Here is a 16,742-nt window from a genome sequence, read left to right as displayed (position 1 = left end):
GTGATCTTTGTTGGTCGACCACTCCTGGGGAGGGTAACAATGGTCTTGAATTTCCTCCATTTGTACACAATCTGTCTGACTGTGGATTGGTGGAGTCCAAACTCTTTAGAGATGGTTTTGTAACCTTTTCCAGCCTGATGAGCATCAACAATGCTTTTTCTGAGGTCCTCAGAAATCTCCTTTGTTTGTGCCATGATACACTTCCACAAACATGTGTTGTGAAGATCAGACTTTGATAGATCCCTGTTCTTTAAATAAAACAGGGTGCCCACTCACACCTGATTGAAAACACCTGACTCTAATTTCACCTTCAAACAAACTGCTAATCCTAGAGGTTCACATACTTTTGCCACTCACAGATATGTAATATTGGATCATTTTCCTCAATAAATAAATGACCAAGTATAATATTTTTGTCTCATTTGTTTAACTGGGTTCTCTTTATCTACTTTTAGGACTTGTGTGAAAATCTGATGATGTTTTAGGTCATATTTATGCAGAAATGTAGAAAATTCTAAAGGGTTCACAAACTTTCAAGCAACACTGTATATCTTCCATCTTGGACCATCTTAGTGAGGATTATTTTACATCTCTGTGGCAGTAACTCATGTTCCCAAACTACTTCTGGGGTGGTTGCCTTGGAGATGGCTGCAACTGAAAGTAAATTGTTTATGCGTTTATAAGAAAGATACTCAGCTGGTGTCAGATATCAAACAGAGAGAGAGAGAGAGAGAGAGAGGGAGAGAGAGAGGCAGGAGACTAGTCAGTCATCTTCATGTCTCTGTGACAGATTTTCTGGTTAGCTGTACTGAATGTGCTTTTGCATGTGATTTACTGTTTGTTCTCAGATCAGTACCTGTATGCTGGAACAGTGTCTGATTTCCTGGGAAAGGACAGCATGTTTAGTCGCTCTCTGGGTCCTCCTCCAGACCAGCACTACATCCGGACAGACATCTCAGAGGACTACTGGATCAATGGTCAGAATTATACACAAATACATGCAGGCTGTTACTGGCTGTTATGGTCATTTTAGCGGTCTACCACAATATATTCGAGTTGAAATTCAATAACAAATATGAAACTACAGATTTTCAGCTTTAATTTGAGGGGATTTATATCCAAATTGGGTTAATGTTTGTTTGTCTCCTTAAAAGGGACCAAAGGGTGATCTGTTAAAGGTAAGCTAACATAAAAAAATTACATTTTCATTTTTAATACTTGGTCGCAAATCCTTTGCAATCAATGACTGCCTGACTCTAGAACCCACAGACATCATCAGATACTGGGTTTCTTCCCTGGTGATGCTTGACCAAGCCTTTATTACAACTGTCTTCAGTTCTTGCTTGTTCTTCGGCATTTTGTCTTCAAAAACTGAAATACATGCTCAGTTGGATTCCAGTCAGGTGATTTACTCTGGTGAAGTCAAAGTTCCTCCCGTGCCAGGACCTGGTTTTCTGAGGCAGTCATCTTTCCCAGTACTAACCAGGCCCTGAAGGCACATTGGGCGGTGCCATTCTATAGACCTCGGCCTCTCACCTATACAGCTTGGGTTACAGTGGGGGATTAGCCCTCTGGTAACCACAAGAGTGTGTGCATTGCAGCGTGCCTTGACAGACAGCAGTCGTCACCATTTTTACGATGGTCTTTGGTATGACCCAACTGCAAGTAGAACTCACAATCTTCTGGTTGAGAGGCACACACACTAACCACTAGGCCAGCTCGTGGTACGCTGATGAAGGCTTCTCTTGATTGATTGTTGACTTTGACACATATACTTCATTGAGGGTGTTCTTGATCTGGCCAACTGTTGTCAAAGGGTTTTTCTTCACCAGGGAAAGAATCCTTCGGTCATCCACCATAGCTCTTTTCCATGTTCCTTTTGGTGTTCCTGAGCTCACCAATGCATTTTTTTCCCAAGAATGTAGGTTAACAACTTGCTCTGGATACACCTAATGTGTTTGCTATTTCTCTAATGGGTTTGTTTGTTTGTTTGTTTGTTTGTTTGTTTGTTTGTTTGTTTGTTTGTTTGTTTGTTTGTATTTAAGCCTACTGAGAGCTTGTTTCACTTGCAGGGACAGTTCTTCACACTGAGAGTTCACAGCAACATGTTCCAAATGAAAAAGCCACACTGAAAATCAAATCTGTCCACATTTATCTGCTCGTCAGTGAAATAATAAGGGAATAACACACCTGGCCATGGAACAACTGACCATCAGATTGTCCGATTACTTTTCGTTCTTTAAAAAGTAGGGGCCACATATAAAAAGCTCTGTAATGTCTACACTGCCTGATTTTCATCATCAAATTAAAACTGAAAGTCTGCAGTTTGAGCTCATATTCATGATTTAAATTTGACTCCATTATGCTGTGCTAGGCAGCTAAAAAAGAAACAGGACCTGTCTGGATATGATATAGACTTACCCACTGTTAAAGCTAGACGGCATTTTGATTTCATAAAATCAGTGAAATTTAGTTCCCTCTGAAATTTGGTCATTGTGATAGATGTTTATTTCTGTAATATCTAAAAAAAAAAAAAACCTAAAAAACAAAACAGGCCATTCTGTGGCTGGGAAGTTATTTAATTTGAGGGGATTCCCGAGCAAATAATGTGCATGAAATCGCTCGCTTCACACAGTCAAGCAGACAGAGGAAGTCCATGTGCGCATGCGCAGGCTTGCCTTCTTCTTTTTCATCTTCTTTTGGGTTTTCCGGCAGCTGGCATCCACAGTGTTGCATTACTGCCACCTACAGGTTTACCTTGACCATGCACTGACAGTTCCATCATTCTGTCACTAAACGAACAGCTGATCACACCGAGGTTCTCGCTGACCGCCGATATTTATTAGTTTGGTCCTGCGTTTCCTTTCCTTCGCAACATAATGTCTTTTCTTCTCGCTCTCCATTACTGTAGTTGGTCTTTCACGTTTCATTTGCATCCTTCATTTTCCTCTCCTGTTTCCCACAAAGCGCGAACGGGGAAAGTCCACCATGCGATGTATGACGTAGTATCTTGAATTGCGTCATGGTGAAGCAGGAAAAAATAGCAGAGAATTTAGGGCCACGTGGCCCTAAATTCATTAATTCTTCTACTTAAAAAAAAAAAAAAACAGCTAATAAAATTGGAAGTTTGTGATTTGAATTCAGGAGCTTTCAGTCCACTAAACAAACACATTTGGGTGTTGGGGAAATTCTTCGTATGACCGACACTTGAAAAATCTGAAAGGCGGTCTACCTTTAATTCTTCAAATGTTTCTTCAATGAAAACCTTTTTAAAATACTTTTCGGAAAGTATCCATAGTCACAGCAAAAATGCAATATGTAAGTAGACAGTCAGGGCGAATTTCCACCAATTCAGTTTGTACAAAGATCTTCTTTATATACAGTAGAAAGGTTGAATCCAGTGGAATTACCCCTCGGAAAATCCAGATATGACCTTACACACATAAATGAAACCAAAGCCACTGACAATTTAATGCATCCAGGCAAGCCAAAAGACACAACACATTCAATACCACAAAGCTTCACACACTGCGTGTACCAGCTCCACCCAGATCAGCTCCTCGTTCCCATGCTACCTTACAGACAAGATGAACGTGCAATATATTCACACGTGTTACACTTTATGTGTGAGTGTGCAATAAACTACAGCTCATTGTGCCTCCTCTCACCTAATTCATGTCATGTGTTGGATCATTGCATCATGTATCATGTAATTTTAATTATTCAAGGTCTGAGCTATAGATCATATACTTTACTGTTTTATGTGCAATAATTTATGTATTTGCTGCTTTAAGTTCTCTCATCTTTTCTCCTTTCCTGTCCTTGGTGGAACTGGTTCACAGTCACTGCTAGGTTCTGGTTTACGCACAAAGACCTTCTGTGTGTGTGTGTGTGTGTGTGTGTGTGTGTGTGTGTGTGTGTGTCCTTTTCTGAAGAGGTTCTCATCTGGATGTAAACCACTTATAACCAAGGGGAATTAAAAACGCTTATATTGTTTACTTTTTTCTTTATTAACCCTTACGTTTTGTTTATATCAGAGTAGCCCATCTGGTTTTTCCCCCCAAAAGTAAAAACTAACTGATTACTAAATGCAAATGTAAGCTACCCTTACAGAAAAACCACATGAACTTCACATGTGATTTTTCACGTGATCACATGTGACTTTTGCACATGTGACTTTAACATGTGATTTCTCACATGTGAAATATGTGGAAAATGTGTTTTGCACATGGGAAACATGTTATTTGCTCATGGGAAACGTGGTTTTGGCCCAATTTTATATGAAACACATGTGGGAATGTTTTACACATGTGGTAACGTTTTCCACATGTGCTCTACATGGTAACACGTTACAAAATCTGATACCATGTATTCCACATGTGGTAACATGTGATCACATGTGAAATACATGTTTTTTCTGTAAGGGTAAATTATTTTTTACAATGTGAAAGGTTGCATGCTGTGCTCAATTTCTCTAATTATCATAAAGGTGCAGGTCATTTTCAAGTAGTTTGACTTGAGAGAAACTAGGTAACATAAAAGTGTTAGAAATCTTAAATATGAAAATATGAAAAAAAAAAAAGTTGATTATAATCTATTTTCGGGGGCGGCACGGTGGTGTAGTGGTTAGCGCTGTCGCCTCACAGCAAGAAGGTCCGGGTTCGAGCCCCGTGGCCGACGAGGGCCTTTCTGTGTGGAGTTTGCATGTTCACCCCGTGTCCGCGTGGGTTTCCTCCGGGTGCTCCGGTTTCCCCCACAGTCCAAAGACATGCAGGTTAGGTTAACTGGTGGCTCTAAATTGAGCGTAGGTGTGAATGTGAGTGTGAATGGTTGTCTGTGTCTATGTGTCAGCCCTGTGATGACCTGGCGACTTGTCCAGGGTGTACCCCGCCTTTCGCCCGTAGTCAGCTGGGATAGGCTCCAGCTTGCCTGCGACCCTGTAGAACAGGATAAAGCGGCTAGAGATAATGAGATGAGATGAGATCATAAAAGTGCAGGTCATTTTCAAGTAATTTGACTTGAGAGTAACTAGGTAACATAAAAGTGTTAGAAATCTTAAATATGAAAATATGAAATTAAAAAAAGTTGATTATAATCTATTTTCGGGGGTGGCACGGTGGTGTGGTGGTTAGCGCTGTCGCCTCACAGCAAGAAGGTCCGGGTTCGAGCCCCGGGGCCGGCGAGGGCCTTTCTGTGTGGAGTTTGCATGTTCTCCCCGTGTCCGCGTGGGTTTCCTCCGGGTCCTCCGGTTTCCCCCACAGTCCAAAGACATGCAGGTTAGGTTAACTGGTGACTCTAAATTGAGCGTAGGTGTGAATGTGAGTGTGAATGGTTGTCTGTGTCTATGTGTCAGCCCTGTGATGACCTGGCGACTTGTCCAGGGTGTACCCCGCCTTTCACCCGTAGTCAGCTGGGATAGGCTCCAGCTTGCCTGCGACCCTGTAGAACAGGATAAGCGGCTACAGATAATGGATGGATGGATAATCTATTTTCTCCTGCCATCAAGAGCCTAAGCATGGGAGAAAGAGAGAGAGAGAGATGTGGTTATAGAATACTGTGGTATTTTTATTGCTCAAAAGTTAAACTTGATGGACTAAGCCACTAAGTTGTGAACAGATCAGGAATGCAAAAAAAAATTATTCTGTTTAAAAGAATTGGCTAATTTCTCTACATTCAAACATGTTCGGTTTTTCTTTGATCTTTCATCCTCTTTTCCCCTCTCTCTTATTTCTGCAGATATAATCTGAGACGGCAATGAAAAAGAGCTCACTGGCTTTTATCTCCTGTCTCCACAGAGGCCAAGTTTATAGCTGCTCATCGTATCGCAGACACTTACAACCCTGATGATGACAAGATTTACTTTTTCTTCCGCGAGGCATCCCGGGAAGGGAGCACCATGGACAAAGCCGTGCTATCCCGCGTAGCCCGTGTCTGTAAAGTAAGGATCCCTGTGGGAACGGACATGCAGTCGTCCTTGCTCCTCTTGTTTAAAACGTTCATCACTTCTCTGATTCATTCATTTTATAAGCAAATTGTGTCCATTTTATGTTCCCTGTGGGATGGCAGGCTTCCCGGTACGTTCCATGTGACAAGATCTGTTGAAAACAGACTAAACCAGTGTTGTCAGCAGAGTAAATCACAGCAGGCCTGGCTGTGTAGTCCGAGTCTGAGCCATTGTTCATGATGATACCAGAGATTCTGTGTGCTAGACTATAATCGCGTTCACTGAACTCTTACTTTTGTTAGAAGAAGGCTCTGAAATGCCTCAAAAAGTCTTCACTTCAGGGGCCAGATAGGTCATATACACACCAGGAGGATATAATACATCAGGAGGATTCTTGAGCATGAGAGAACTAGAGAGAGAGAGATGTGGTTACACAATGGTGTGGTTATACATTAATGTTTTCTCAAAGCCTAAACACGGTCCCCGTTTCAAGAGATTTTTATATTGTTTACTTGCAATTATGGAGTACACATTTGTTTTCATAGCTGCCCATTAAGGGTTTTGAGCTGCCTGTATTTACTTTGTGCTATACACTTACACACACACACACACACACACACACACACACACACACACACACACACACACTGTAACTGCATTCTGAGATTGCAAAATCTTTGCTCTGAGGATTTTAATGCTTAAGAACTAAGCTGTAAAGATAGTCAAGGCCCGATTCCTCTCACTATAAAAGAGAAAGCATCTTTAGCAGATTAAAGTGTTTAAAATCACTACTGCAAATCCCTTTTATGGTTCTGTTTTTCCCCCTCCCTGTCTCAAGTGAATATTATTCAGTACACATAATGGCAAAGAATAGAACAGCAGACTTCAGTGGAGGCATTTGATCAAACGCACTTGAGAAATAACAAGGACGTTAGCTCATGCCCATAGCAAATCTCTCCGCTAAGAAGCTTCCTAACTGCTCCTGTCGTTAATCTGAGTCTAAAAAAAATTAACAAAGAGGCCCCTATATGCTCCATCTTACGAACAGAAGAAATTAAATTTCGACTCCAAGTCCATCTCATTTTCTCTCTTTCTGTCTCTGCGGGTAATTGATGTTTGTTAGCTCTCCTCCCTACTCTGCCTTAGTTAAACAAGCTAGTCTGATTAAGGACAGATGGAGGTCTTCACTTCATATTATGGAAGTTTATTTATGGAATCTATAAAATGAAGTGTAATGGTTTGCAAAAAAGGCGCACCTGTGGGTTTTGAATGGGGACACTAATTTAAGATGCTTGTGTGTATATTTGTGCATTTCAGAATGATGTAGGGGGTTTGAGAAGTCTAACCAACAAGTGGACAACGTTCCTCAAGGCCCGACTTGTGTGTTCCATTCCAGGAACAGATGGTGTGGATACACACTTTGATGAGCTCCGTAAGTGGGTGATTTTACTCACAGCCAAGCACACAATCTTTCACATACACACAAAGGCTGTGCTTAATAGACATGATGTTTTATCTCATAAACATGCTATTTGTATTTCTAGCCATTTTAAATCGTGTGTGTGTGTGTGTTTGCCTTATAGAGGACATCTTTATGGTTCCAACTAGAGATGAGAAAAACCCCAAAGTGTATGGCGTCTTCACCACTACTAGGTACGCCTTCTTTTATTGCTGTCACTGGAAGAATACAAGCATAATCACAAGTCTGGATATAAAACCACCCAGAGCTCTGGTTTCCATTACAATGTTTACAATGTCTAGCAGCTTTACAGAGTTGCTTACTTGATTTATTATGATCAGCTCATCTAAATGTCCAAACAGACACAGCACATACAGACCTCCAGTTCTACAGTTTTGCTTCTGTCTGTTTTAAAATATGTTGCCAAAATTTTACATTAACGGTAAGGTTAAAGAATTTAGTTTGCTTCAAATGTAAATGAAATCACTTTGTATTTCACAATATCCATGAAAGTTTACCGTTATTTTTGTTCTTGTGTGTGCCATCAGCTCTATCTTTAAAGGATCAGCAGTGTGTATGTACAATATGGATAACATACGTGCTGTATTTAATGGGCCTTATGCCCATAAAGAGGGACCAGATCACCGTTGGGTGGAATATGAGGGGAAAATCCCCTACCCAAGACCTGGCACGGTCAGTACCATATCACTTCTTTTTATATATATATCTAGGGTTAGTCAAAATTATGTTAACACTTAAATGGTAGAAACCAATTGGATCTGTAGTGGAAGTTCATCAATGGCGTACTGCTGCACCATCTGTAAGTAGATGTCTGACGTCACTGTTGGGGTGTCAAAAAAGTAGGGCCCAATTATGCCAGCAGCGGTCACGGTGCACTGTATATATATATATATATATATATATATACACACAGGTGGCACGGTGGTGTAGTGGTTAGCGCTGTCGCCTCACAGCAAGAAGGTCCTGGGTTCGAGCCCCGGGGCCGGCGAGGGCCTTTCTGTGTGGAGTTTGCATGTTCTCCCCGTGTCCGCGTGGGTTTCCTCCAGGTGCTCCGGTTTCCCCCACAGTCCAAAGACATGCAGGTTAGGTTAACTGGTGACTCTAAATTGACTGTAGGTGTGAATGTGAGTGTGAATGGTTGTCTGTGTCTATGTGTCAGCCCTGTGATGACCTGGCGACTTGTCCAGGGTGTACCCCGCCTTTCACCCGTAGTCAGCTGGGATAGGCTCCAGCTTGCCTGCAACCCTGTAGAACAGGATAAAGCAGGTAGAGACAATGAGATTTTGTATATATATATATACATACACTTTTCACCATTCCATATTTTAGGAGAAGCTTTTCTGTACAGCTGTACCTTCTGTAATTTCTGTTCAAATGTTCAATTTAATCTTCACAATGACAAACAACTTAGTCCACTCAGAGTTCCACTCAGACCAGATCAGCTGTACTGATATGAGTAGTGTTCTGATTCACCACTAGAGGGCGATGCAACCTAAGGATTATTCTGTCTCAGTCAGAAATAGTTCTCTAAAGAACAGGACATTATTTACAACACTGATTTTTTTTTCCTTATATATGTTCCTATTTTGATATTTGTATAGGAGATATTTAATTTCAAATATAATAGGCAACATTTGCTGAGTTCTGAGCTAGTGATCTAAAAGCTGTGAGGTCAAATCCCACAACTGCCAGAAAGCCACTGCTTGGCTCTTGAACATAGTGTTTACTTTCAACTATAGTGTAAGTTGTTTTGGATGAAAGCTCCGGCCAAATGTAAATGTTTCCCCCATACAGTGTCCAAGTCGCACATATGACCCACGGATTAAGACCACGAAAGATTTCCCAGATGATGTCATTAGCTTTATCCGCATGCACCCACTCATGTACCACTCTGTGTACCCGATCACTGGTCGGCCCATCTTCACGAGGATCAACACCGACTACCGGCTCACGCAGATCGTAGTCGACCGTGTATCTGCTGAGGATGGCCACTATGCTGTCATGTTCCTGGGCACAGGTAAAGTCACACACATTCAGACAAATTATTGGTAAGTCCTAAATGCACAGAGGGATGTTTAGCGTTTACATGATAAAGGTCAGTACTTACCAAAATATGTAAACTAATGACCCATATCCTCATAAATACAGTGTCTTGCAAAAGTATTCATCCCTCTTGGTGTTTGTCCTGTTTTGTCGCATTACAAGCTGGAATTAAAATGTATATTTGGAGCGTTAGCACCATTTGATTTACACAACATGCCGACCACTTTAAAGGTGCAAATTGTCGTTTTATTGTGACACAATAATTAAGATGAAAAAAACATTAATCTGGAGTGTGCATAGGTATTCACCCCCCAAAGTCAATACTTTATAGAGCCACCTTTTGCTGCAATTACAGCTGCAGGTCTCTTGGGGTATGTCTCTATTAGCTTAGCACATCGAGCCACCGGGGATTTTTGTCCATTCCTCAAGGCAAAAAACTGTCCAACTCCTTCAAGTTAGATGGGTTGTGTTGGTGTACAGCAATCTTCAAGTTATGTCATAGATTCTCAATTGGCTGGAGGTTTGGGCTTTGATTAGGCCATTCCAAGACATTAAAATGTGTCCCTTTAAACCACTCCAGTGTCACTTTAGCAGTATGTTTAGGGTCGTTGTCCTGCTGGAACGTGAACCTTCGTCCCAGTCTCAAACCTCTGGCTGACTCAAACAGGTTTTCCCCCAGAATTGCCCTGTATTTAGTGTCATCCATCTTTCCTTCAGTCCTGACCAGCTTTCCCATCCCTGCAGATGAAAAATATCCCCACAGCATGATGCTGCCACCACCATGCTTCACTGTAGGAATGGTGTTCTCAGGGTGATGGGAAGTGTTGGGTTTGCAACACACATGGCATTTCCTATGATGGCCAAAACATTCAACTTTAGTCTCATTTGACCAGAGAATCTTCTTCCATGTGTTTGGGGAGTCTGCCACATGCTGTTGGGTAAACTCCAAACATGTTTCCTTTCTTCTTTTTTTTTTCTTTAAGGAATGGCTTTTTTTCTGACCACTCTTCCATAAAGCCCCACTCTGTGGAGTGTACGGCTTAAAGTGGTCCTGTGGACAGATACTTCCATCTTTGCATCTCCTTCAGTGTTATCTTTGGTGTCTTTGTTGCATCTCTGATTAATGCCCTCCTTGCCCGGTCTGTGAGTTTTGGTGGGTGGCCTTCTCTTGTCCGGTTTGTAGCGGTGCCGTATTCTTTCTATTTTGCTATAATGGATGTAATGGTGCTCCCTGGGATATTCAAAGTTTGGGATATTTTTTATAACTCAACCCTGATCTATACTTCTCCACAACTTTGTCTCTGACCTGTTTGGAGGCTCCTTGGTTTTCATGTTGCTTGCTTAGTCATGTTGCAGAGTCAGGGTCCTTCCAGAACAGGGTGATTTATACAGACATCATCTGACACTTTGATTGCACACAGGTGGATCTTAATCAACTATGAAGTGAATTGGTTGGAGCAGCTCTTATTTAGGGATTTCATATGAAAGGGGCTGAATATCTACGCACAGATTTCCGTCTTTTCATCTTAATTATTGTTTGTGTCACAATAAAACAACAATGTGCACCTTTAAAGTGGTCGGCATGTTGTGTAAATCAAATGGTGCTAACCCTCCAAAAATTCATTTTAATTCCAGCTTGTAATGCGATAAAACAGGACAAACACCAAGGGGGATGAATACTTTTGCAAGGCACTGTACATACATTTGGGCCCTTGGTTGTTTCTTGTGCTGATTAATGATTTGGAAATTTGCACTACAAATGTCCAATTATGGAAGTATGTAGATGACACGACTACATCTGAGATCGTCAATAAAGGTAATGAAAGTACGTCACAACTTATAGCAGACCGAGTTATTCAATAGTCCCTTGATAATAGAGTTCAGCTCAATCGTGATAAATGCAAAGAACTGTGAATTTCTTTTGCCAAGAATCCACCACGATTTAATCCCATTGTTATACATGGAAAGGAGTTGGACGTTGTTAAAAGTGTGAAGTTACTTGGCGTCACAATATCCAATAACTTATTATGGAATGATCATATTGGTGAGATAATTAAAAAAGCAGCCAAGTGCTTATATTTTCTGGTGCAGCTAAAAAGAGCAAATTTGCCTAGAAGAGACCTTACACTATTCTACTGTACGTGTGTAAGGTCTATATTAACTTATGCTGTACCAGTTTTCCATTATTCACTGCCACAGTATTTAAGACAAGAACTGGAACGCATACAGAAAAGAGCCCTCTCTATTATGTGCCCAGGCATCGCTTATGAGGACGCTCTGGAACTTGTTGGCATCCTGGCGTTGAAAGACTATTGTGATTCCATATGTAGCAGAACATTCGACGCAGTTTTAAAAGACAAGGAAAATCGATTGAATAAGTTGCTGCCTTCACAGATTAATTCTGCCTATACTTTAAGAACAAACAGGCCATTTTATCTCAAGTGGAAAACCAACAGATTAAAGAATACTTTTATTATTACTTCATGCCTCAAAAAAAACTAATTTTGTTTTTTGTGTTAATTTTGGTATTGCATTTGAATTCTAAATTTGGTGATATATTTGAATTCAAATTTTTTTGTATACATGAATATATCACTAATTTAGCATTATAGATTTCTTAGTGTTTGTTAATTTTAATGGATGAATATGTAATTCAGCCTTGTGCTGCGATTTGTCAATAAACTATATCAACTAAACTAAATACTGTAAATGTCTGGCAATGTATTAAATAAAAACAGCAATAGAGGGCGAGGTGAGTCAACTTTCAGGAAAAAAGCAGACATAAAGTAATGGTGTTTGTGTGTTTTTTTAGATGCTGGTTCAATTTTAAAAGTGGTCAGCATCACACAGGAAAACTGGGCTGCAGAAGAGGTGGTATTAGAAGAATTACAAGTGTTCAAGGTAAAATTAAAGAAAACATAGAACAAAGACAATTTTTTCTGTCTCTTGAATTTATCTTTCATCACTGCTTCGTGTCTTATTTCAGAATCCGTCTCCAATCCTCAGCATGGAAATCTCTTCTAAACAGGTAATTTAATAAACAATATATATATATATATATATATATATATATATATATATATATATATATATATATATATATATATATATATATATATATATATATAAAATGTAGCTCCACTTTTATTACTTCCTTTTCTCAAAAGTTCCACCATTATGTTTCTCTTTCTTATACATGACACACACATTCCTCCTCCTTCTGTTTGTCTCATTATCTGCTTAAATACGTGGCTGGGTCAGACACAGGACAAACCAAATTCAGTCACTTTCTCCAGGCCATTTCTTCTCTCTCTCTCTCTCTCTCTCTCTCTCTCCTTTTTAATCTGACTTTCAATTTTAGACCTTGTATTCTCCATATACAGTTCTATTTATTATTCTCTGCCTAGTCTGCAGTTTCTCAAAGTACATGAGCTCTCTGTGCATATGGGTAAAAGAACAAATCCAAGTAATGTTAACCTAAAGATGAAAACATCTGAATGAATTACAAAGCAACAAGGATAAAGCAAATAAATCACATTTACTGATGGCTCTTTCAGGATGGCATAAATAAAGCTGCTCTGATAATGCCTGCAAGCACTTTTCCTGGCCTTGCGTCTGTGTTTGTTCTGCGTATGAGGGTAGGTTGTACTGTGTGTCTTTAGCAGCAGCTGTTTGTTGGAGGGTCAGACAGCCTGGTGCTGGTGGCTCTGCACAGGTGCCACATTTATGGTCAGGGCTGCGCAGAATGCTGCCTGGCCAGAGACCCATACTGCGCCTGGGACGGCTCTCACTGCTCCAGATATATACCTGCATCCAAGAGGTGAACACACACAGATGGTTACATGTTTACAGCTCGTGTTGGTTAGCAATAATATGTTTCGTATCCTGAGTAGATTATTCAGTGAGCAGCAAGAAAGAATAGTATGACTAGGAAAAGTAGAATAGGCCATTTGCAGGAATTGGTCACGTGTCAGTTTTCCCCATAGCAACAAGCCTGTGGTGGGCAAGCTAACTTGACATTCCTTGACAACCATAAGAGTTTGACTGGTGATGCGAAGCAATCCATTTCTATAATAGCTGTTTTTACCTTTTCTGCTGTCTTTTTTGACCCGAATTTTCGTGTGTACTTGGAAAAAGTTTGTGGTTTTGACTTCTGTCATAAGTTAAAGCGAATCACTGGCTGTAAAAGAGAGTTTTTTGGACTCAAGTTGGTCGCCGCCAAAAGAAATTCACGTGCGAAATGGCGGATTTCTCAGGTATGTTTATAACTTATAATTTCTCCTTTTCTACCTTTATCATTTGCCTAATGTGTGAAGATTCATTCATCTCATTATCATTATCTCTAGCCGCTTTATCCTGTTCTATCGCAGGCAAGCTGGAGCATATCCCAGCTGACTACGGGCGAATGGCGGGGTACACCCTGGACAAGTCGCCAGCAATCCATTTCTATAATAGCTGTTTTTACCTTTTCTGCTGTCTTTTTTGACCCGAATTTTCATGTGTACTTGGAAAAAGTTTGTGGTTTTGACTTCTGTCGTAAGTTAAAGCGAATCACTGACTGTAAAAGAGAGTTTTTTGGACTCAAGTTGGTCGCCGCCGAAAGAAATTCACGTGCGAAATGGCGGATTTCTCAGGTATGTTTATAACTTATAATTTCTCCTTTTCTACCTTTATCATTCGCCTAATGTGTGAAGATTCATTCATCTCATTATCTCTAGCCACTTTATCCTGTTCTACAGGGTCGCAGGCAAGCTGGAGCCTATCCCAGCTGACTACGGGCGAAAGGCGGGGTACACCCTGGACACGCCAGGTCATCACAGGGCTGACACAGACACAGACAACCATTCACACTCACATTCACACCTACGGTCAATTTAGAGTCGCCAGTTAACCTAACCTGCATGTCTTTGGACTGTGGAGGAAACCGGAGCACCCGGAGGAAACCCACGCGGACACGGGGAGAACATGCAAACTCCACACAGAAAGGCCCTCGCTGGCCACGGGGCTCGAACCGGGACATTTTTGCTGTGAGGCGACAGCGCTAACCACTACACCACCGTGCCGCCCGTGTGAAGATTCTTGAAAATAAATACAGATATATAAATACAGATATATCCACCATTTCGCACATGAATTTCTTTCAGCGGCGACCAACTTGAGTCCAAAAAACTTTCTCTTACGGCCAATGATTCGCTTTAACTTACGACAGAAGTTAAAACCACAAACTTTTTCCAAGTACACATGGAAATTCGGGTCAAAAAAGACAGTAGAAAAGGTAAAAACAGCTATTATAGAAATGGATTGCTTCACATCACCAGTCAAACTCTTATGGTTGTCAAGGAATGTCAAGTTAGCTTGCCCACCACGGGTTTGTTGCTATGAAGAAAATTGACACGTGACCAATTCCTGCAAATGGCCTATTGTGCAAATGAGCTAGGGTTAGGATTATGAGAGGAGTAGAGCTTCGATAAGCAATGTCAAGGTAGCCTGAGAAATTAGTATGAGTGTGAGGGCATAGTACAAGTGGGAGAGTGTGGTATGAGAAAGTTATGAGAGTGCGTAGCCTGTATGAGTTAGCAGACATGAGTAGTAGCTATTAAATACATGGTTGATTCGAGAAGTTAAAGTCGAGAGCAAGCGTGTTCCACCATGCTCTCATCCTGACCTATTTCTTCAATTTTTCCCCAGATTTCAGCACAGGATTACAAAAAAAAAGATAAATATTTGATTTTGTTCTGCAGCTCCAGTGCTATAGGGTGTTGTGGGAGTGGACTGGACAGGCAAATTGATTAGAGGAGTGTTGTTGTTGAGATGATGTATGTGAGCTGCCAAAGAAGTTTTCTTGCCCTTTTCTCTCTTTTAGGTTTGCTGCTGACACAAGCAGGTCAGGTCATTCCTAGCACATGCTGAGTCAGAGAAAGAGAGAGAGAGAGAGTTATTAGTTTAGTACATGTTTTGCACATACTGATTGTCAGGTGGTCTGCAGTTCAAGCACACAACTTCATGACTTCTTACTGTTCATCATGATCTCAGTTTTATGTGTTACACAAGAATGCCTTGCCAACATACAAAAACGAGCAAATTAAATAAAATGGAGTGTGTTAAAATAGTAGGAAGACAGAAGAATTTTTTAGGTATTTTTACAAGAACATGTGCAGAATGTTACATAAGGTATCATATTATATCATCAGTATATCAAAGTCAAAGCCCCTCCCGTGCCAGGACCTGGTCTTCCCAGGCAGTCTGGTTAGTACTAACCATGCCCTTAAGGTGCATCAAGTGGCGCCGGTCTCTGTTTCTATAGCTCTCGACCTCCCGCCCATTACACAGCTAGGGTTACAGTGGGGAGCCAGTCCTCTGGTAACCACGTGAGCTACCTACCTTGCAGGAGCTACCATTTTCATGGTGGTCTTTGGTATTACTTGACCGCAAGTAGAACTTGCAATCTTCTGGTCGAAAGGCAAACACACTAACCACTTGGTTAGCTTGTGGTATGCCATCAGTATAGTTGCAGATATGTGCTTTCTTTCCCAATCTTGTAACCAGACACAGCCAAACTCTTGAAATTTGTTATAGGAGGGCTCGCAGACAGGACATCAAACACGGAGACCCATCCAGCCATTGCTGGGATGCAGACGATGGTAAGTAAGTGTGTGTATGTGTGTGAAAGGACTGGAATATCTGAGAGTTTTGGCCATATAAATATATAGCTGGTCCCCTTGAGGAAAACTGCTTTTTATCCACCGCTGGCCGAAAGGCCCGAAGGGGGATTATGTCGTGGCAATTTCAGTCCATCCGTCCGTCTGTCCTGGGAAGGGTACTCACCTTCTAAAATCAGTTCCTCTCACAATTTCTGGAGGAATTTCATGAAACTTGGCCAGATTCTTTGTTATATGTCAGTAGTACACAGATTGTAATTTCATTAAATTCAGTCACATTTTACCAGAGTTACAGCCCTTGATTAACAAAATTATCCTTTGACAATTTCATGAGGGTGTGTTTTCCTAATGAAATCAACTCCTGTCACAATTTTTGGAGCAATTTCACAAAACTTGTCAAAAGGCATTGTTATATGTTGGTAGTACGCAAATTGTTATTTTGTTCAGTTCGGTCACATTTTACCAGAGTTGTGGCCCTTGATTAACAACTTTGTACTTTCACAATTTCATGAAGGTGTTCTTGCCTTCTGACATCAACTCCTCTCACAATTTTTGGATGAATTTCTCGAAGCTTGGCAAAAGGCCTTGTTATATGACGGTAATACGCATATTGCAA

General features: G+C 40.9%; 1 protein-coding gene across 5 annotated transcripts in view; it reads left to right on the top strand.

Moving 5' to 3' along the window:
- Positions 1 to 16,742, top strand: part of sema3d (sema domain, immunoglobulin domain (Ig), short basic domain, secreted, (semaphorin) 3D) — a 118,646-nt gene that overhangs the window by 84,839 nt on the left and 17,065 nt on the right. For 4 of the 5 annotated variants that reach the window (XM_060923633.1, XM_060923636.1, XM_060923634.1 and 1 more), the window contains 10 exons: positions 849 to 977; positions 5,796 to 5,938; positions 7,262 to 7,376; positions 7,528 to 7,597; positions 7,952 to 8,096; positions 9,219 to 9,441; positions 12,280 to 12,368; positions 12,454 to 12,495; positions 13,130 to 13,287; positions 16,044 to 16,108. In XM_060923633.1, coding sequence (XP_060779616.1) covers positions 849 to 977; positions 5,796 to 5,938; positions 7,262 to 7,376; positions 7,528 to 7,597; positions 7,952 to 8,096; positions 9,219 to 9,441; positions 12,280 to 12,368; positions 12,454 to 12,495; positions 13,130 to 13,287; positions 16,044 to 16,108 — 1,179 coding nt within the window. The remainder of the gene's footprint in view (positions 1 to 848; positions 978 to 5,795; positions 5,939 to 7,261; positions 7,377 to 7,527; positions 7,598 to 7,951; positions 8,097 to 9,218; positions 9,442 to 12,279; positions 12,369 to 12,453; positions 12,496 to 13,129; positions 13,288 to 16,043; positions 16,109 to 16,742) is intronic. The other variant, XM_060923635.1, reaches the window with a different exon arrangement.

Source organism: Neoarius graeffei, chromosome 6 (genome assembly GCF_027579695.1).
Source record: "Neoarius graeffei isolate fNeoGra1 chromosome 6, fNeoGra1.pri, whole genome shotgun sequence".
Lineage (NCBI taxonomy): Eukaryota > Metazoa > Chordata > Actinopteri > Siluriformes > Ariidae > Neoarius > Neoarius graeffei.
Note: the sequence above shows the minus strand (reverse complement) of the source record. Positions and strands in the feature narration are given on the sequence as shown.